General features: G+C 38.7%; 1 protein-coding gene across 1 annotated transcript; it reads left to right on the top strand.

The window, feature by feature from the left end:
* Positions 1–4,280: 4,280 nt before the first annotated feature.
* LOC119794812 (transforming protein p54/c-ets-1-like) lies at positions 4,281–21,256 on the top strand. Its single transcript, XM_038302516.1, has 8 exons — positions 4,281–4,519; positions 9,898–10,017; positions 12,550–12,753; positions 15,814–15,888; positions 15,965–16,159; positions 18,152–18,376; positions 18,470–18,588; positions 20,610–21,256. Exons 1-8 carry the CDS (start codon positions 4,387–4,389, stop codon positions 20,832–20,834), a joined length of 1,296 nt encoding a protein of 431 aa, XP_038158444.1. The 5' UTR covers positions 4,281–4,386; the 3' UTR covers positions 20,835–21,256.
* Positions 21,257–22,826: the final 1,570 nt, after the last annotated feature.

The raw sequence follows: 22,826 nt of genomic DNA, 5'->3' as shown, positions 1-22,826 counted from the left end.
AGAAAGCTCTATAGAGTGGTAGCATCTCTACACCTTATGGACAAAGGACATTCTTTTGAGGACTAGAATGTCCACATTTTGGACAAAGTAGACAGGTGGTTTGAGAGGGGTGTGAAGAAAGCCATTTTTGAGAAAGAAAACACAACCTTAAACAGAGGGGTGGACTCAGATTTCAACTTTCAAAAACCTACAACACAGTTGATTCCTTCCCGTAATCATCGCAACCCTTCCACCGCATTATTGGAGAAAAGTAGACCTCACCTGTTCAGCCAGGCCAACTATTCCCTTTAACGACCCCCCTTTCAGAGACATAGACAGGTATGGGGCATTGCAGGCTAACAAAGAAGCCAAACGACCCCCATTCCAAAGGGGGGGACCCGTTCATCCTTTTCTATTTGCATGTTTTCTAAACTAAAACCAGGCTTTGTTGGGCTGCTGGATAAAACCTGGAACTAAACGCTATTTCTGACATTTGGAATTAAAAACGATTCCTGGATGGAAGAGAAACGTCTTCAAACTTGGAAACAAAGTTCAGTGGATTGATTTGAAGTTTTTTAGAATATAAAACCTTTACTTTAACCCTGTAAAAAGTTACTGAATGGGTTCACTCAGAGAGACGCTGACGCCTGTGATTTTAGCCTAAAGAGAAGTTTTATTTTATTTTTATTTTTTTACGGCACTAGTGGCTCTTTTTTTCAACAGTAGGCTGAACACAAAAGAGGTGTGAGAGAGAGAGACATGAGGCAAAGGACCACATGTCTGATCCAAACCCAGGTCAGCCCCATTGAGGACTAAGGCCTCCATACCTGGGTCGTGCGCGCTAACCACTGCTCCACGTGGACACCCTATTTGCAAAGAATGGATTAAAAACAGTTCTTTGGCGCTCTGATCCCGGCAGAAGACTTGATCCTGCAAATTGACATGATCCCTGATGAATAGTTTAGAAAAAGGATTAGAAAAGTCTTCCTCCTCTGGGGGCCTGGACTGGAATAGGCCAGAAGATGAATGAGAGATGGACTGAATTCCAAACGGCCCCTAAACACTAACCCCCCTGGTTGCACGTTCCCGTGGAACGTCCGTCACATTAAGGGCCGTCCCAACCCACGTAGTGGGTAGGGCGAGTGGACCGTTCAGCCCTTGAAGAGCGATTTTGCATCCGTGCAGGCTTGCTGGAATTTCGCAGCGGGTGTAACGGCGAAAGAATGGCGGAGGATTCAAATGTAAGTTCCTCTGGTTTGCTGCAACTTCGTCACATTGACAGAAAATATGAAGTTTGGAAAAAGAAAAAAAACACCAATAATCCCTAAAGAGATGATCCTCTTTGAAATTGTTTTATCTGATTGCATATATTCATGTTTAAGAGAGGGATAAATGTTTGATGTGATGTCAACCTGTGCCACAGGGGTACACACACACGTGTTGCCATAGAAACGACTGCTCTCCTGTTGGAGGGGAGAAGGCGTCTCATTCACCTTCAATCCAGGCGGCTCCCACAGCTGTGAGTGGGACTTGATTGGGAGAGACACTTCATAGTTAAGGGTTAATGCTTAGGAGGCGTTTTGGGTTTCAGCCTGAGAGTTAGGGGGGGTGAAAGTTCATCTGGTATGTGGGGGAATTGCTGAAGGGGTGGGATTAACTTCAGAGGGGGTGCGGTCCCGACATCCACTGGCTGGAACTTTGGCCCATCGCAGGTGATCCAGGTGAGGCTGACCAGAGTCCTCCAGGAGAAATTTGTGCTTCAGCTTCATTTATAAGAACAAATCTTTAAAGGAAAAGTAATATTCAGAATTCAAACTTCTAAAAGTTCTTTAAATCTGAAATGATTCCATCCTGTTCAATAAATGATCAGTGTTTTTAATTCAGAGTATTTTCATGTGAATGTGCTTTACTGGAGGCATCCATGTTTGTCAAAGAACACTACTGCCACCTACTGGTTTGTGACGTCACATGTGCGGTATCGGCTGTTGATCAAGTCCCAGTGCTGTATCTGGTGTTTGTCACAACGCGCTATTATCCAAGTCATCTTGAAAACATTCTTCTTCCAAATGTTGGCTACATATTACGGGTTTTTTCTCTGGCCAGAAGTTCGATGGCAAATCCTCCCTCTTCAAGTTGGCGATCCAACGACCAACCCGTCCGTGGAGGATCAGGAATCAGAAAGGTGGAATAACTCTTTTTTTCCACTTTTACCCGATGTATTCCAGCATCCAGCTGCCATGCACGTGGGCATTGTCAGTTTCACTATAGCTCTGGTGAATTTCAATGGTGAAGTCCTCTGGAAATCTTCAATAATTGTTGTTGATTGCAGATGTGTCTAGTAGTTCCCATTGATTTAGCTTGTAAAGCGGGGAGAATGGCGCTAGGCTTACCGCACCGTGACGTCACTGCTGGAAGATGGCAGGAGGGAGGGGCTACTATATTTGGGCAAAAATGGCCGCTCCCAGACGAAAATTGTTTTTGTATTTTTTACTGATTAATGCTACATTCATTAAATCACTGCAAACGTTTTAATTTTAGGTATAAATAATGATCCATTGATTATTCCTTCAAATGGAGGAGAAATCATCTCTGTGAACCTTTTCTTTTTATTTTGTTTACGATTTACTAAAGGACGATGCCTTTTAAAGAAAGAAGAAAAACCTTTAACTGTTTGTCTGTACTTAGATTTAAAAGGCAAGATGATGACCATTTTCCTCCAGTGGACTTTAAGCTTGCTGATGAATTATGATCCATTATTAACTTAATGAAAAACTCTAAAGTCTCAACAATTCAGTATAGAATATCAATTTCATCCCCTAAGAATTGACCAAATTACAGGAATACCACAAAAATTAATTAATCAAACTCTTTTAGACTGTGGCATCTCACTGACTGATACAAAATGATCATAACTAGGAATTTGCTAAATAAAGGGAATAAATATAACTTATGTACAAATTTTATACAAAATCAGTAAAAAAAATAAGTTTTGTGTTTGAGATTCACTATGAAACAAAAGGCCAAAATAAATAAATAAATAAAACTAACTTAAAAATATCAAATTTACACCTTTGAATTACTGAGGAGCCATGTCAGTAATAATGATGATAAAAAACTCATTTTGTCAAACCGATACAGAAACAATAGACCAGGTTTCTGCAGTAAAGTCAAAATATTTTGTAAAAGATCAAATTAAAACTACTTTTCCCAGAATGCATCTTTAAAGATAAAACATGAAAAATAATCTGAGATAAAAAAGGATGATGTCACTTATAAGCTCATTTTTTTTATTCATAAAGAATAATAAGAACATCCTCCATCTTTGATGGCTTCCAAAATGACAATAGGTTCTGAAATTGAAAAATGAATATGGAGTGAAATTTGCTCCATTATTGCTGCAAGCAAATAATACGATAGAGGGAAAAAATGCAATCCAAAAAGACACTGAAAAACTTCTTGATCAAAAAAATATTTTGAGAGCAACTTTGCTGTTTTCTCAGATTTTCATTTTTTAAATGATTTTTCTTTTTATTCTATGTTTCAGATTGAGTTTTATAAATTAAATTATTTTAAAACCTTGTTTTAGTTGGGCTTGAAGTAAAGAGAGAATGTGATCTGTAAAAAGCACAAAAAAAACAAGGCAATTTGTAAAACACGATCTGAAAGGGAGAGAATTAAAACAGATATATTTTTATTAACCAAAATTTAAGAAGAAAATAAAAAATATTTATAATAAAAACAATTCACAGAATTTGAAAAAAACTGCAATATGTAAAACATTTTAAAAAATACAATGTTTACAACAAAATTTAAGAATAAAATAAAATATAATAAAAACAAGTGAATAAAAAAAAACTGCAATTAGTAAAATATAAAAAAAGACAATTTTTATAACAGAAATTTAAGAATAAAATCAAATAAAAGGAAATATAATAAAAACAATTAAGTGAATTTGAAAAAAAAAAACTACAATTTGTAAAACATAAAAAAATGAAATTTTTATAACAGAAATTTAAGAAGAAAATGAAATGGAATAAAAACAATTAACTGAATTTGAAAAAACTGAGAATCTATGAAACAATAGTAGTACCAATCCTGGATCGCACTGTTTTCAGATTTCTCATTACAAACATGTCGTTTGCAACAATATCAGAACTAAATTCACTCCATACATTTAAAGGCCTGCTTGAAGTTTTTTACTATTATTTTTTCCCCATATTTACCACTTCATTTGATTTACTGATGGTCCTTCATCTACATCCACTATGCAGTGATTTGCCATGTTGTGTTAAATCAATGGATCTTAAAAAAAGTAGCTTAATAGTTGACGATTAAAGCTTAAATCCTGAAGCTGCATTATATTTCCTCTCCTCTTTTCTCTGACTGTTTCTCTTTAGTCCGTCTCACATGACTGACAGTCGTCGCTCACAGCCGGTCTCCACCTTCAGACCAAGCTCCCGTATTAAAGCTCCTTCCTCCCTCCATCCTCTCCTGTGTTTCCTCCACCTGAGCCCCGGGGAAATGGACTGCCAGGCGTACGGTAAGACCCTCAGCTTTGTCTTCTATCCATAAAATAAGACGTACTGAAATGAAACACCTGATTTAACTTCATAGAAAGTTATTCTGAGAGAAAAAATTATTCGATATTTCAATTAAACTTGAAAACCGTTTTTAAATTATCTTATTTTATGGGCAAATTTTCTCACCTTACAGGAAATAGCCTTATTTAAAAATATTATATTTCACATTTTGCAGTGTAATGATATCAAAATAAATAGGTAAGGATATTATATGTGTGTCCGTTAGTATTGACTCCTATCATAGAGGCTGAAGGGGTCTAAATGCGTCGCCTTTGCTGATATTTGGACAATATATCTGTTTTTTCCGTCTCACATCCTAATTCTTCTTGTTTATCCGCTGCCTTTAATTATTCCCTTCTATCTGCTTCTTTTAGAACATACAAACAGATTTCAGCCATATTTTTAATAGGTGGTAAAAAAAAACTATTTATTAAATCCCATTTCTCTAAAATAGTTTTCAGTTCATTTCCATTCAGTTTATTTTGCTTTATGTTTTGGTTATAATCCGTCCTATGATGATGTAACTCAGTTTCTACTTGGACTTGAAGCAGAGCAGAAGCAGCTGCAAGCAAAATGTCTGACTGCTGGTTAAACGGTAGCTTCACTCGTTAAACTTCTCTAAATCATCCTAAACTATGCTGGGAAAATGTTGCTTTTTTCCCCAATCCTTGCAAAGTCACTGCAGAACAGAGGTGGGTAGAGAACCAAAGAAACTGTACTAAAGAAAAACGATCACTGCTTCACTGTCATTATACTCAACGGTAAAAAATCTGGTGTAACAAACCACAGAAAGTGGACTAAAATCCCAGAGGCCACCCAAATGGAAGAATTCTTGATAAAATTACAAACAGGTAGTGGGAATAATAAAATATCAGCCATTTTAACAAGTTATTTATAGATATCGATCCCAAAAAAACTCTACAGACCAAAGAAAAATGGGAAAGGGAAAAAATATAGATATACAGCAAGACAGATGGCGACAATTCAGGTGGAACTAGGTTATAGTACGATTCTTTCGGACACCAGCGGTCATATCCAAAATGGGAACCACACAGTCAGATAAATGCTGGAGAAGCCGTGGGTCACCCATTGGTAACCTTTGTTATATATTTTGTGTTGAGTTGGGTGGGGTGGGGGTTTGAGAGGAGCAGAGATGGGAAGTAACGGAGTACAAATACTTCGTTACTGTACTCAAGTAGATTTTTCTGATATTTTTACTTTACTTTACTACTTATTTTTATGGCGACTTTTTACTTCTACTCCTTATATTTAAAAAAATTGGCTCGTTACTTTAGTTTTGAATCATTTCAATGGAGTTACCGTTATTATTTTTCACGTCATCAATACCAAATTCAATCTAATTGGATGGGAATCTACGTTGCATTTGGCGCACCGCTACAAGATGAATCGACAGATTCGGCGGTATTCATTGGCGGCAAATCATTGCAGCTTGGTGGCGGTGGCGTTAGCATAGTAGCATGGACGACGAGATGATTGAAAATGAACACAACGGAGATCTAGTCCTATTGGCAGACATCCATTTAAAATGTAGGCAACGGCATGAAAAAAGTGGTTTCTACTTTTACTTTTATACTTTAAGTAAATTTACAAGCCTGTACTTTGTTACTTTTACTTGAGTAAAGAAGTTTAATCAGTACTTCCACTTTTACCAGAGTATTTTTTAACACAAGTATCTGTACTTTTACTCAAGTACGGAAAGTGAGTACTTTTGCCATCTCTGGAGAGGAGCCAAATGCAGACACTGAAGCTGAAGTGGCTTCTTGAAGATTTAAAAATAAAAAAGGTAACAGAAGCAAAAATCCCAAAAGATAAATCCACAAAAACTGAGAACCTGGAATACTCGCAATAAGAGCAAAGAAATGACAACAAACCAGCAACAGTGACTGAGCAGGAGGTGTATAGATGGGAGAGAGAAACAAAGAACAGGCTAATTAGCAGATTGGGAGCAGGTGTGAACAGAGGAGGCAGGAAGGGAGCTATGGGGAGGAGACCGACACAAGAGGGCAGCAGAAGGCAAACAAGAAATACCTAAGAACTCAAATACAATCAGAAAACACATCAAAATAGAAATTAAACCAATAAAACTAGAAAACTAAGAAAAACATGGATCAAACTGAAACTGAAAACTCAAAAAGAAAACTTGGCTCTATGTAAATAATCTGAATTGATTTTAAGTCAAATTTATTAACCGATATTGATTATAACCGTAACTGATTTATTAATTATTTCTTTAGCAAGTTATCTAAGAGAAATACTTGTAGTTAATTAACATTTGTAAATAAGCAAATGTTTGGAATTTGGAAAAAAAAAACTTTTTTGAGCATTTTAAATCAAATGAAAATGCATAAAAAATTATACCAGCATTTCATAAGAAAGGTTTTGATAATCTACCTATAAATAATAAAATTTTGAATCTTAAATGGACAATGTGTATCTTCTTTGTCAACTTTTCTCTTAATTCCTGCTGTATATAAGTTGTTCTTTTAGCAAATTAGATGTTTTAGACTCTGCGTACCGTTACTCTGGATCTACCCTGCTACTACTACCTATCTACTGAATACCCTCGAAAGATAGACAGAATTACTTTATGCTTTATCTGTTTATTAAATGTTTAATTTTGGATAAATGCATTTATAAAAAATTACATGTAATTATTTATTTCAATAAAATTCAGTTTATTTCTATAGCTCCAATTCACATCATGTCATCTCAGGTCACTTTCCAGTTCACCAGATAATCCAGTCAGATTGATTCAAAGTTTTCTATCTAAGGAAAACCAGCTGATTGCATCGACTCATTGACTCTTCAGCAATCCCTCACACTAAGCATGCTTGTAGCGACAGTGGAGAGGAAAAACTCCCTTTGAACAGGAAGAAACCTCCATCAGAACCAGGCTCAGTGTGAGCGGCCATCTGCTGAGGCCCACTGGGGTTCAAGGAGACGGAAGCAGACATAGAAAAAGAAGCATAGATACAAAAGGCAACTGTCAACCAGCTCCACAGGCGGCCCCGTCCAGGAAACACACAGCCAGGCAGACGAGCTCCGAGCCAGCACCCATGTCAGAGGATGAAGAGAGCACATCCAGTTAGTCACAGTCAGAGAAACAGGACTACGCTGGAAAACAGGCCAAGCTCCAACATCTAGAAACAAAGGTGTTGATGGCAGCAGCACAGCTGATATTTCTCTCCAGGATGGAGTCACAGCCAAACAGGAACAGACCAGATGAAGCTACTATGAGAAAAAGCAGAGAGAGCAGAACGTTAGAGATTGAACTAACAGATTCTGCAGAGTGGGAGAATAGAGATAGAATGAAGCAGAATGATGAAAAAGGGGTCCCTATGTCCTCCGGCAGTCTAAGCCTATAGCAGCAGAACTATAGAGATAGATCAGGATATGCTTAAATTTTTTTTATGTAATTTTAAATGTTTTGATTAGATATTATTTAAATGTGAATTTTCCCTTATCAAGGTATATTTATTATTTTTGTTATCATGTATTATTTATTAATAAATTTAATGCTACTTCTACTTATTTCATGCTACATTTAGTTATTCTATGACACATTTTGTCACTCCATAAACTTTGGAGATCACATCATAACTATTTATTTAATATCTTGGTGCCCTGGGAGCCGTTGCTCCTGGTATCGATCCGATGACCAAAGTAGTTGACAATTATTTAAAGAATCCATTAATCACAATTAATGGATTCTGTCTCAATATGAACTCCAATGTGAGGTGGATAGAGGTGGATAGAGTGGTCTATCATAATGGAAAGTTATATTCTTGTGTTTTAAAGAATGAGATAAAACCATAAAACATCAATAACAGTTTTTTCACTCTGTTAAATGGTGGTGGTGAAGTCAGAAAGTTTGCAAAGATTAAAACTACTACAACCTATTTCTTTTTTGAAAGTAAAAGTACTTAGTTACTGCTACCTTTCTCATGATACAATCCTTTCAAACTCAATATTGATAACCAGGAAGATATGCGACACTGTTTTTAGTGGATAAAAGAGAAAATATCTTCAATCTTCCATCTCAACACTGAACCTCCTTTAATAGAATCACAGATGTTTGCTAAATAAATTCTAAATAAAAAAATCTAATCCGAGGCTATTTGATAATATTTAAAGGTTTTCTGATGTTATTCGTCTATCTTCAAACTATCCAGAAATCTAAAGTCAACAACAACTTTGACTATCAACACTTCTCAGAGTATCGATACTTCTCAGAGTATCGATACTTCTCAGATTATTGATACTTCTCAGATTATTGATACTTCTCAGAGTATCGATACTTCTCAGAGTATCGATACTTCTTAGATAATTGATATTTCTCAGAGTATCGATACTTTCCAGAGTATTGATACTTCTCACACTATTGATACTTTTCAGAGTATGGATACTTTTTAGATGTCTGATACTGCTTAGATTATCGATACCTCTCAGGGTCTCAATACTTTTCAGAGTATCGATACTTCTCAGAGTATCAATACTTTTCCCAGTATTGATAGTTCTCACAGTATTAATACTTTTCAGAGTATGTATACTTCTCAGAGGACTGATATGTTTCAGAGTATCGATACTTCTCAGAGTATCAATACTTTTCCTAGTATCGATACTTTTCCTAGTATCGATACTTTTCCCAGTATTGATACTTTTCAGAGAAAGTATCAGAGTATCAGACAGTTACAGACACTGTGTTTTATAAAAAATAAGGAAGCCTATTTTTCTTGAAATTTAATTTTAATTTTAGCAGATTAATAAGACAATCAATTAATAGAATAAAGAGAATTACCTTCATTATCTTATTTCAAGTACATCCTATTTTAGTATTTTATTTAAAGGGCAAACCTACTCCTTCCATTCCAGCAGCGGGTCGTCTTATTAACCTACTCAGACTGAGGGCAGATAAACTAAAGAAGTATTTCTTATTCGCTGGGTCAGTTTTTGCAGTAGAAATTTATTTTTCCTGATCCCGCATCTCTGCCCCGTCTGAAGATGATGATGGCACGGTGACACTGGCAGCGTTTTTATCTCCTCTTTTCACCACAGATGTTAGTTTTTATTTGTTTTGGTAATTTCATTTATTAGCTGTGCCTCTCTCATCGCTTCATGGTTGCATTGCTATCATGGCTGTTTTTGTTCAGGGCTGGTTCTGCATAAACTGATATATCTGATAAATTACCCAGAAATCCACAGATTCAACATCTTGACCTTTTTCTGCATTTAACACACCTTAGCCATTAATGCAATAGAGATGTAGCATTTAGCTGGTAGCTACTTGAAAATGTTTTTATTTCTCTGTGTGTCCCAGAGCTCGACTCCCTGGACGTCCCGCCTCTCACTCCAACCAGTAAGGAGGTCCTGAGCCAGGCGGTTAATGCCAGCTTCTCTGGCTTCGCTCAGGAGATCAGCAACCACCAATTTCCACAGGGTGAGCTTTATACGGGGTGCCAAATGTCAAAAATCCACTGATGGTTTTGCTCACTTTCTTCACATTTAGTGCTTTTTTTTTTAATATTCAGGAAATTCTTATATGTGAAGTTAAATAAAACATTTTTATCTAAAACTTGAATCAAAAGTTTGTTTATATAAATATACATATATGTATATATGTATATATAACATTTAATGTTAAATCTAAATATATATCCTAAATCTATATTTTGCAGTTAAATCTAGCAATATATATTACACCTACATCTTAAATGTAAATTTATATCTTAAATGTATAATATTTTTTTGAAATTAAATATCTTCCATGTAAAATATCAATGTATATCTTAAATCCTAAATCGAAATCTTTTGAAAATATGCAAATTAACCGTGCCCCTTGTAACAAACCATCTTGAGGCCAAACGCGAAGTACGTGCACCTTTTAGCAAACCATCTTGAGGCCAAACGCGAAGTACATGCACCTTTTAACAAACCATCTTGAGGCCAAACGCAAAGTACGTACACCTTTTAACAAACCATCTTGAGGCCAAACGCGAAGTACGTACACCTTTTAACAAACCATCTTGAGGCCAAACGCGAAGTACGTACACCTTTTAACGAACCATCTTGAGGCCAAACGCAAAGTACGTACACCTTTTCACAAACCAACTTGAGGCCAAACGCGAAGTACGTACACCTTTTAACAAACCATCTTGAGGCCAAACGCAAAGTACGTACACCTTTTCACAAACCATCTTGAGGCCAAACGCAAAGTACGTACACCTTTTAACAAACCATCTTGAGGCCAAACGCGAAGTACCTACACCTTTTAACAAACCATCTTGAGGCCAAACGCGAAGTACGTACACTTTTTAACAAACCATCTTGAGGCCAAACGCGAAGTACCTACACCTTTTAACAAACCATCTTGAGGCCAAACGCGAAGTACCTACACCTTTTAACAAACCATCTTGAGGCCAAACGCGAAGTACGTACACTTTTTAACAAACCATCTTGAGGCCAAACGCGAAGTACCTACACCTATTAACAAACCATCTTGAGGCCAAACGTGAAGTACGTACACCTTTTAACAAACCATCGTGAGGCCAAACGCGAAGTACGTACACCTTTTAACAAATCATCTTGAGGCCAAACGCGAAGTACGTGCACCTTTTAACAAACCATCTTGAGGCCAAACGCGAAGTACGTGCACCTTTTAATAAACCATCTTGAGGCCAAACGCGAAATACGTAGGAACACCGATAATGCCGCTGTTACTCCTTGACAATTTAGCCAGCATATACCGACGTACGGCATTTGCTGGCTAAAATGCTGGTGTACGTTGGATAAGTTATGGGCAGGTTTTCTATAAGTTATGAGCACGCTAAAACACGCTGGCACACGTCACACGGCAGGTACGTGCCAGAGTCTGAAGTCTGATGGTTGACATACGTTAAGTGTAATTTACTCATATGTCGTGGTGTCTAGCTTATCCTAAATCTATGAGTAAGTTGTATATAACTTATACATAGGCCCACGACTTGAATACAGGGAGGGGGGCATTTCATGAGCATTATGTGCGTTATGCAGAAGTTAGGCTGTCGTTGGACAGAAGTTCTGGAATCGTTATGAATACGCTATGTATACGCCCAAAATAAAAATACATCTAAATTTCAGCGTATGCCAGCGTTTTAGGGGATTCTGGGATGTCGGCATACGCTGGATAAATCGGAAAGGTGTGACAGCGCCTTCAGAAAAAATAAGGGATTTTTTAAAGGATCCCGCCCAGCTGCTCTTCTCATTGGTTGTCCTAATTCTTCAGGGTGTGGCCAAAAGAAGACCTGTTAAATGGGAGTGGTAAATCTGTATATTTGGTAAAAAATTTAAGTTTGAGGTTTTACAATTTAGATTAAAGATCTAAGATTTCTACTTAGAATTAATATTTTGATTCAAAATATACACTGCGAAAAACGTTTTCTTAAATTATGTGCATTTTGTTTTGAATTGAGGAGGTAAGTGAGACACGTTGCCAATAGAACAAGACAATTTACATTCAAAATAAGAAAAAACAACTGCATTGTCTTATTTCAAGTGAATATTATGTAATTATCTTATATTAAGAGTAAAAATACTCCTTCCATAGCCAGATAATCTTATATACCTGCTCAAATTAAGGGTAAACACACTTAATTTAAGACATTTTTACTTATTTATTGATCGTTTTTGCAGTGTGTTTTCAAGATTTAGATATAATTCACATTTATATATATAGAGATAGATCAATTTTAAATTTTATATGATGTAGAAATAGATTTAACATATATATTTTGTATATCAGTTAGATTTTACATTTATATTCAGTGTTTTGCCCTTTAAATCTAGAATAAATATAAACAATAGAAAATTGAAGGGGATTCTTTTTTTGGTTAAATATTTTACATTCGGTGCCCCGTACATTTTATACATCTTCTTCTTGGTTTTTATCTGGATTGCTTTATTTTTGCGCTCTGTCGTCGGCCTGCGTGTTTAGATCCCAGCCTGTGGTCAGAATGGGAGGTGAACCACTGGCTGGACTGGTGCCAGGCTGAGTTCGGTCTCCACTGCCTGGGCTCAGATCTACGGGGTCTGCAGGGCAGCGAGCTGTGCGGGCTGGACAGGGAGACCTTCCTGGGCATGACGTCCGACTGCACTGCAGGAGAGATCCTCTGGGAGCATCTGGAGACCATGAGGGCAGGTCAGACACACTCTTCATCATCTTATTGATATATATACATATATATGTATATATATATATATATACTATTTTAATAAAAACTTATTAAAATAGTAAATAGTAACTTACCGGGAAAAGGAGGACATCTGGTCACCCCAACTAATATCTACATAAATTGATTAAAAAGTTTTTATTAAAATAGTTAATTATCTTTGATTTCAATGAAGACTCCTAGATGACTTGCAGACACATAATTTTCTCTCTTACCAGATCAAACACATGAATTCTGTACTTATCATCTTTAATGATAGTATTATGATGTGCACAAAAAATAAAATGTTTTGATTATTCCACTTGATAGTATTACTGCTGCCACCATCTGTATTAGAGGGAAAAAATGGTAAGGGTGGCCAATGATTGGCTGAGGGTGGCCATGGCCACCCCCGGCCCCCCATCTAGCTCCGCCTCTGGCCACACAACATTAGTTAAAAATATTGGATAATAAAACTTGTAAATTTTTTGATAAAACTGTGATTTTTTTTGGACAATTAATAATTAAATAGGAATCATGAATAGAGCGAGGTGTTACATTCCTGGCATCAATACAGGAAGGGAAAATATCAGAGCGACTTAAAATATACTTTTATACTTTAAGTAGTTTTAAAAATGGTACTTTTACTGGAGTAAAAAGCTTAAATCGATCCTCTAACTTTTACAAAAAAGTGTTTTTTAACATGAATACTTTTGATACCTCTGGACAGTTTGAAAGGTTTATCACATCTTTTGGTCGTTTGTTCTGAACTTCACCAGGTCGTCTACGGTCGGTTAGATAAAAGATGGCGGAGTGATTAACGTTTTTAGAGATATGGGTGGAGCTGCCAAGCAGAGCAAACTATCCAGGGTTGTGGGAAAGAAAGACCAAAAGTAACATTTATATGAAGTTTGTGATGCCAATGTATAATTTTTTTTTTAACGTTTAAAAGCTTGTAAAATACATTTAAAATGATATAACCCATTTTAAGACAAATTATCAACATTTTGCCTGGTTTCTTCTCATTTGCATAATTTGATGTGCTTGATATTTTATTTAATTATGTAAAATGTAATTTTTTATCTAAATAATTGGATTTATTGTAAATAGTTGTTGTCGTTGCACCACAGATTATTTTTCAAAAAAGTGGATGATTTAAATATACATAATCAATGAATGTTCTGATCATCTCAAAATTCTATTCAGTTTATTTCTATAGCTCCAATTCACATCATGTCCTCTCAGGTCACTTTCCAGTTCACCAGATCATCCAGTCAGATTGATTCAAAGTTTTCTATCTAAGGAAAACCAGCTGATTGCATCGACTCATTGACTCTTCAGCAATCCCTCACACTAAGCATGCTTGTAGCGACAGTGGAGAGGAAAAACTCCCTTTGAACAGGAAAAAAATACTATGGATTGCAGGGCTCGACGTTAACGATCGCCTGCTCTCCCGGGGCAAGTAGTTTTTATTGTCGGGAGAGTACAAATTTCATTGCAAAAAAAATATATTTATCTCTCAAAATTACTTTAAAATCACCGACATTCAATGAAAACGACCCAGAAGCGTTGCCGGCGCCATTTTTGTTGTTTTGTACACATTCTCACGTGATTTCAAGAGGCCGCGTGATTTTCCGCCAGATGTCGTGATTTTTGTCCGGCGCGAATCAGACACATTTTTTTCGACTTGGCAGGCTAAAAAACAACAACAAGCCTATTTCATCCACCACCCAGATAACCCTAGATTAAAATTATCGGTCAGGGATTTGGAAAATTGGCATAAAACTAATCCTGATCAGTTAAAAGTCAGGGAATTCTGAAATGATGTCAGACTGTGGAAACCCTGAATAAAATAACTATGTATAATGATTCTCTAGAAAAGTCACATTATATTAATAGTATTATCTTGTATAAACATACCGTGACTCTAAAATAAAAGTTATTCATTTGTGACATTGACTTCTGTCTTGTGATTTATCTTAAGTTTTTAACCTGTCAATTTTTTTTTAGATTTTTAACATTACAATTTATATTTTTCCAAGCACGCAACAGTTTAAATCAAAGTTTAGTTTGAAAAGAATTTGCAGGAAGGATTGAAAAGCATGTTAACACGATAATGTAGGCTTGAGTTCATTATCTGACGCATGCAGATACACACCAGGAACCTGGAAACTTAAAAAATACTGAATTACAAAAAACATTTAAAAAACAAACATGTTTCATTGATATATATACAAAAATGAATATTAGGAACTATATTTATCAAACATTATACTGGGCAAGTAAAAATTGTTTCTGGGCAAATGAAATGTGAAAGTCACTTACCCAAAGGGCAAGTGGTAAAAATCCTTAAAGGAATAGTACACCCAAAACATGATTAGCCTTCATTTTCTACTCACCCCCATGCTGAACAACACTCTGGAGTACTTTTTTGATATCTCAAATGCATCTGGAGATCTGGGAGGCTTCTTGCTGTCTGCTGACATTCAAATAATGGAGGTCTATGGTGCCCGAGGCAGAAAGGTCCATAAAAGTCCACAAAAAACGTGTCAATATTCCTCCATACTGCTCGTCCAATGTATTCCAAGTGTCCTGAGTGGGTAGCGTCCATAATTTACTCGAAACGAAGTCATTTAGAATGTTTTTAGAGCATAAACAGTAGTGTATAGGATTTCCTAAAAGCGCGTTCACGAGTCTACGGAAACCGCGGCAGACCAAACCAGATGAAAGTGCGCAAGAAGCCTCCCAGATCTCCAGATGCATTTGAGATATCAAAAAAGTACTCCAGAACGTTGTTCAGCATGGGGGTGAGTAGAAAATGAAGGCTAATCATGTTTTGGGTGTACTATTCCTTTAACATCAACCCCTGGATTTCAACAGTCCATATTATTGGCAAAAATAAAGGGCCCCAAACTCAAATATCCCTCAGGGCCCCATGGAGGCTTGGGCCTGCATGAAAGACACTGAACAAGATTGTTAAAATGAGCGGATGGGACCTCAGGGCAGCCTCTGACTACGTCTCTCAATGTTTTGTTTCAATAAACTCCCAGAGAACGGACTCAGCTGCAGTTCTTCGTTCCCCAGCAGCAAAGCTCCGTGCTACTACCAGCTTCAGACTCACAGAGGTAGATCTACACATTAGAATCTGTTGGTTTTCTGGCTGTTCGCTCTAACATGTCGCTCATTGCTTTGCTTTAGCAGAAACCTTCTCAGACTTCATCCAGGATCACTGTGATAATCAGAATTACCAGCTTCACTACAACGCAGCTGAAGGCACAAACCTCCACCTCCTGGAGCCGGCGGCCCAACATGACGGATACGGCCTGGTGAAAACAGAAGATCCCAGAAGGAGCGTCAGTGCTGCTCTTCTGATCCCAGACAGACACATCAATGGAGGTAAAACTAAGAAACTATATTTATATATATATATATATATATATATATATATATATATATATATATATAGACAAAGTACTCAGCAGCAGTACTTGAGTAAAAGTATTGATACTCACTGTCAAATCTTACTCGACTACAAGTAAAAGTTACCCAGGCAAACATCTGCTCAAGTTAAAGTATTGAAGTACTCACTTTGGGAAGTACTTAAGTATTCAGTAATACAAATTAAATGTTCTAATATCAGAACATTTGTATAATTTTCAGAATAATTCTAAAGAACATGTAACTTCCAGACACCACCTGATGTACTTAGGAGTGTGCAAAATAATCGTCATGACGATGCATCGCGATTCTAATTTTTGTGATCTAATGCGTCGATTCTTGACGCCAAGTATCGATTCTTAATTTAAAAAAATGAACAAATAAAATACATGAATGGTTGGCGCACATCAGCCAAACCAAGTGGAATTCAACTTCCAGTCCAGCAGATGTCGCTGCGGATGTGTTGACGCCCGCTGCTTTGCGTCACAAGCATTTCCGGCCGTGGGATACTGAGACGGGTCATACGTAAACAAAATATGGAGGAGACTGAGAAAATTCGCCCCGCGGCTCCGTCACATTTCAAGTTAGATGCTTGGATACATCTTGGCTTCAAAAACAAAGAAGGTAAAAATGAAATTGATATGATGCACGTCATTTGCAAAAGGGGAAATATACATTTGAATGTTTTCGTTTCATTCGTTTAAAGGACCACTGAGGCCATGTAAACGGCTCTGATTATCCTTATTTTGTTATGGTAAGGGCTGTATCTTTTTCCTACAGTGTTCAGTGAAAATATCGCAACGCATCGCGATGCATCGCAATATTTCAAGTAGGGGTGGGTATTGCCAAAGAAGTCACGATTCGATTGGAATCACGATTCACAGGCCACGATGCGATTCTATCACGATGCATCACGATACTTGGATTATTGCGATGCATTGCAATATTTTCTCCTCCATGTTTTGTTTTTGAATGACTCGGCGCAGTATCCCGCGGCCGGAAATGCTTGTGACACAAGGCAGCGTGCGTCAACACATCCACAGCAACATCTACGGGACTGGAAGTTGTATTACACTTGTTTTTGGCTGATGTTCGCCAACCATTCATGCAATTTTGTTTATTAATTTTTTTAAATTAATAATCGATACTTGGCGTCAAGAATCGATGCAGTAGATCACGAAAATTAGAATCACGATGCATCATCATGACGATTATTTTGCACACCCCTAATTTCAAGTATCGTGATGCATCGTGATTCGAATCGAATCGTGACTGCTTTGCCAATACCCACCCCTGATATACTGATGTGTAGAACCACCTGATATAGATTCTACACCACCTGGAAAGAACTTCAGCATAAAAATGCCTCCGAAAAAACTGATTTTGATTATTTCTAATTCATAAACATGCCATAAATAAAACAGGAGAGTTTTTTGATTTTCGTCATTCTTTCTCTATGGAATAGAGAAGCTATACAAAGAAACTATAACTCTACTTTGAGACTCTACTTTGTTTTAGTCTTTTTCCTGCTTCACAAAGGTAGGCAGCAGCTTGACACAAAGCCATGATGGCAATAATTTTACATCCAATTAGTTTGCAGTTCTTCATATATACACACACATCAATTTTAAACAGATGGTATCGGCCGATACTGCACAGCCAGGTATCAGTTATTGGGGCCAAAAAATAGCATCGGCACAACACTAGAACCCAGTAGAACTTTTTATTGCCTTCCTGGAATGGGTGACAATAGTTGAAGAAACTTTTGGCTCTCAAAATGGTATCGTTTCCCTATTTGTTGGTACTCTCCGATACCGATACCCCGCCCGATGCAGGTATCAGTATCGACGCAACACAAATTTTTCGCTTTAAATTAATTATTTTGCCTTCTTTTAAGTGTTCATGTTTTACAGAAGCTGAGTGTCTTGTTTATCTCCTGCTTTCTGGTAGAAACCGGCTCAGAAATGAGAGCTGTTCCCAGCAGAACCTCTGCCGCCGTCAGCTTCCTGGCCTGGACGGCTCCTCGGGGGGACCTGGACCCCCCGATGGAGGAGAGTCTGCCCGACGACGCCTTCGTCTTACAGCGAAAACACGGCAGCTTCAAAGACTACGTGGGCGGCAAAACCGAGGCGGGCAAAGCTGTGATACCGGCCGCCATCTTAGCTGGTTACACCGGTTGGTTCGACGATGTCGCCTCATGTTTCTGTGTTCAGATCGATTGTGGATTTTCTGAGCGTCGATCCGTTCTGCTCGACCGTCTCTCCACAGGCAGCGGCCCCATCCAGCTGTGGCAGTTTCTTCTGGAGCTTCTGACCGATCGCAGCTGTCAGTCCTGCATCAGCTGGACTGGAGATGGATGGGAGTTCAAGCTAACAGACCCTGACGAGGTAAGTAGCCGCCATCTTTAACTTTCTGCTGGTTCCCCTGAATAATCTATTCGACAGGAACAGCAAAGACTTTAAAGGTGCAGTAGGAGATTGTTTCTGACGCATTTTTTACCAGGTGGCTTAAAGATCTCCCCACAGCCGCTTAGCGAGCAGTGAAATAGAAGGTCTGGAAGAGAAACGCTACAGTGAGAAATCAATGCCTAACGTCCACCAATCACAAAAGACGGTCCGTGGTCAAATATTGGATCCTGACACGTCAATCATGATTATCTTCTTGTCCCTCCCCCCTGTGCACGTACCCTGACACATGAACGACTTGACCCCCCAATGCTCGTGCAGGACGCCATGGCTGGAAGCTAGCCACCGTCATGCTACTTTCACACCTAAAGCAGCAAGAGCAGCAAAAACGCTCGTGCTGCTCCATTTTTGATGCTGTACATCTAGTTCTGACGCGCGGCTGAAGCATCTTTGCTGCTCTAGCTGCGCAGTGGGAAAAGTGGGTCTTATGCGCGGTGGGCGGAGCTACCCGATCCTTTCTCTGCCTGGAACAATGGCAGCTATATTAGCTGTGATCAGCGGGTAAAAAGTAGTTAGAATCTATGTTGAAGTGAGAAAGTCCTCCTGAAAACATGGTCTGTGCAGTCAGTTCATCCAGATTACCATCCTGCCTTCAAAGATTATTTCTCTGTGGGAGCCGCTCAGACCCCCACATACCGGCGCTGCGCTGTCACTGGGAATCCCATTCAAAGGCAGCCTCTGGCCTGGTTTTCCGTGGCGGCTGGAAGGCGTTTTCCACGTACGTAAACTGCAGGCAGCAGGATAATAAAAGCGAACATATTCTGCCGGCAGGTTTCTACATTTTTAGTTAATTTAGGCGTTAATAAACTGTTTCAGAGGAGTGATCATTGCGCTCTGCATCAGCAGTACTGTGTCTGACTCCCTGCCAGCTACGTGCTGCTCCTGCTACTCTAGACGCTCTGCAGGAACTTTTGCTGCTCCTTGATGCGCGTCAACCATTAGCTTTGCATGTAAACTAGCTGCTCCTGCTCCCTCTGCTGCTTTATGTGTGAATGTAGCATTATGTTTTATGCTAGCTTGTGTCACTAGCACTCGGCTTGTTTCGTTCTTGATCTGTACCGACACCTCGACAGACAGCGTGTGCGTTAATGTGTTTTGAAGGCGTGGTTTCGAGGGGTGGTCTGAAGGGAGAGGCATGGTGGTGGATGTTCAAAAATATAGATCGCTAGAACCATTTTTCCAAGATCTCTTACAGCACCTTTAATTTGGAGCTGGTTTGGGACTTTTAGAAGGCTGCCAGAGCCATCGGTAATGCTAACTTGGCAACATTGTCGCTATATTTACCAACTTTTAAGATCTTTCAGGCCACATTTTTTTTTTAAAGTAACTAGAGACAAATATTTTTCAATTCTATTCAGTTTATTTCATCGACTCATTGACTCTTCAGCAATCCCTCACACTGAGCATGCTTGTAGCGACAGTGGAGAGGAAAAACTCCCTTTGAACAGGAAGAAACCTCCAGCAGAACCAGGCTCAGTGTGAGCGGCCATCTGCTGAGGCCCACTGGGTTTCAAGGAGACAGAAGCAGACATAGAAAAAGAAGCATAGATACAAAAGGCAACTGTAAAAGGCAATCCAGGAAACACACAGCCAGGATGTGGATGTCATGTCAGAGGATGAAGAGAGCACATCCAGTTAGTCACAGTCAGAGAAACAGGACTACACTGGAAAACAGGCCAAATTACAACATCTAGAAACAAAGGTGTTGATGGCAGCAGCAGATATTTCTCTCCAGGTCTAGCATCCTGGAACATACCATAGTGGCTAAAATCACACAGTGATAGACACAAGTTTAAAAGATGTGAAAAAAAAATTTATAAAATGAAATAATTTCATTCTAATATCTAATTTATTCTGCAGACTAATGAAGGAAAGAGATTGCTGATTGTGACTGCTTTCCAGTGGCCAGATGACTAATTGTCTTTTTTTTGTTTTTTTTTTAGGTGGCTCTGCTTTGGGGAAAGAGGAAAAACAAACCCAAGATGAACTATGAGAAACTGAGCCGAGGCCTACGCTACTACTACGACAAAAACATCATCCGCAAGACGGCGGGAAAGCGCTATGTCTACCGCTTTGTCTGCAACTTGCAGGGCCTGCTGGGATACGAGCCTGGGGAGCTGCACGCCATGTTGGACATCAACAGTAAAACCCACTCAGAGCGAGAATAACCAGAGACGGAGACCAAGAACTATTTTTTATACGATTATTGGATCCAGAAAAAGGAGGAAACAAAACACTGCATAGCCAGACGATGAAAGCTGGCAAAAAATCCAAGGAAACATGCATTTAAGATTCCAAACTCATTATTTTTGGGTTGAATAGAATAATACTTCTACTGCCCTCAGATGCTACAACAGTCCTCTGACTAATGGCTGAAGTATCGCCTCAAATTAAAATATCAGGACAAAAAAGCCATAAAGCAGCAGGCAGTCTGCTCTGTATCCAGCTAGCTTCAGTTTGATTGACTGTAGGTCGCTTTTGTCACCGCCTGATAACGCCGTCTTTAGCCTTCTGTTGTCACCAATTCCCTGATTTGTAAAACAAAGTCAATTATCAAGGTTCTCCAAATGCAAATCCTTTCTTAAGCTACTGTCAGTGTCATTCAATATGGAGGACCAATCCTGCCATTATTAAAAATAAATACAGAAATAAAAAAATGCTCCAAAAATAAATAAACATACAATAATTGCCCCCAAAACTACAATAAACAAATAAATGCAGGTAGAAATGTAATTATGCGGTGAGACATGAATGTATATATATATATATTTTAATTAGCTTCTTTGTTTATTTGCCTTGATAATAATTACCTTATTTATTTATTGTCCGTTATATTCTTAAACTGTTTTTGTTTATTACTTATTTCTTTAAGTATTTATTTATTTGCATGTTATAATATTTTTGTCTGGGTTATTCTTCCTTTGTAATTTTTTTACCGTATTTATTTCTGCCTGTCGTTTTTATATTTCTGTCTGCATTTCTGCCTCATTATGCAAATGAGGAGGGGGCGTGTCTTAAGGGCTCAACTTCTCCCCATTGGTTGGCTAGCAGCCACCCGGGGACGGAGCGACTGAACCCGTCCCGCTGACGGTATGCTTCCATTCGTCTGCCTTAGCGTGCAGGCGGGGGGAAGCATGGGGCCGCAGCCTCCGTCCATAGGTCAGGTGACGCTCTGTCCCCCACTGGCTCCCCCTAACCCCCCCCCGCTGGAGTTCACGGCTCTGTTCTGCTGCACTGGACGATTTTGAAATTTCACGTGGTCTGTGTCCAGACTAGGATGACCAGACGTCCTCTTTTTCCTGGACATGTCCTACTTTTCATACCTAAAAAAAAAAAAATTTCCGGGGGGAATTTCAAAATCGTCCAGGATTTCGGTCGACTCGGGGCTGGTCCGGGAACCCGGCGGACGGGGAGCATATCGTCACCGGGGCGAGTTCCCTCGTTCAGTCCCCGGCTGGTTCCCTGACCAGACCAGCCCCGCAAAAATACAATAAACAAATAAATAAACATTTATTTTTTATTGTATTTTTGGGGGACAATTAATTGTAAGCTTATTTATTTTTGGAGAATTTTTTTTATTTCTATTTATTTTTAATTATGGCAGGATTGGTCCTCCATACTACAAATCGGTTTATTTGCTTAAATAATTCTCAGACTTTGTTTAGCCTCTGGAAGTGGCTCGATACAATGACAATGTGTGCAGGAAGTGTTTTTCCAGGGTGTTGGAAGAAACAGTTGATATTTAATAACACCAAACAAAACACAACTTTGATCTTTATATTGGAGAAACCAAACAACCAAATGACCCGTGGCCCAACATAGAAGAGCGCCCTCCTCAGGACAAGACTCTGTGGTACATCTGCACTGATACATTCTTTGGGGGACCAAAATAGACCAGAATAGAATAAAACCAGCCCATTGTTAGCTGCTGCAGGCGTTAGCCCGTCTGCAGCAGCCAGGGCTAACGTTAGCCCGTCTACAGTGGCCAGGGCTAACGTCTGCAGCGGCCAGGGCTAACGTTAGCCCGTCTACAGTGGCCAGGGCTAACGTCTGCAGCGGCCAGGGCTAACGTTAGCCGTCTGCAGCGGCCAGGGCTAACGTCTGCAGAGGCCAGGGCTAACGTTAGCTCGTCTGCAGCGGCCAGGGCTAACGTTGGCCCG

This window comes from Cyprinodon tularosa, unplaced genomic scaffold, assembly GCF_016077235.1.
Source record: "Cyprinodon tularosa strain WSP-4 unplaced genomic scaffold, ASM1607723v1 ctg493, whole genome shotgun sequence".
Lineage (NCBI taxonomy): Eukaryota > Metazoa > Chordata > Actinopteri > Cyprinodontiformes > Cyprinodontidae > Cyprinodon > Cyprinodon tularosa.
The sequence above is the reverse complement of the archived record's forward strand: the minus strand, read 5'-3'. Positions and strand labels throughout refer to the sequence as shown.

Bases quoted from the DNA above. Each gene is read 5' to 3' on its own strand.
- LOC119794812 (XM_038302516.1), top strand. From the start codon at position 4,387: ATGACTGACAGTCGTCGCTCACAGCCGGTCTCCACCTTCAGACCAAGC. The intron at 12,754-15,813 runs GTCAGACACACT...ATAAACTCCCAG, and splicing joins TCTGGAGACCATGAGGGCAG to AGAACGGACTCAGCTGCAGT. The intron at 18,589-20,609 runs GTAAGTAGCCGC...TTTTTTTTTTAG, and splicing joins AGCTAACAGACCCTGACGAG to GTGGCTCTGCTTTGGGGAAA.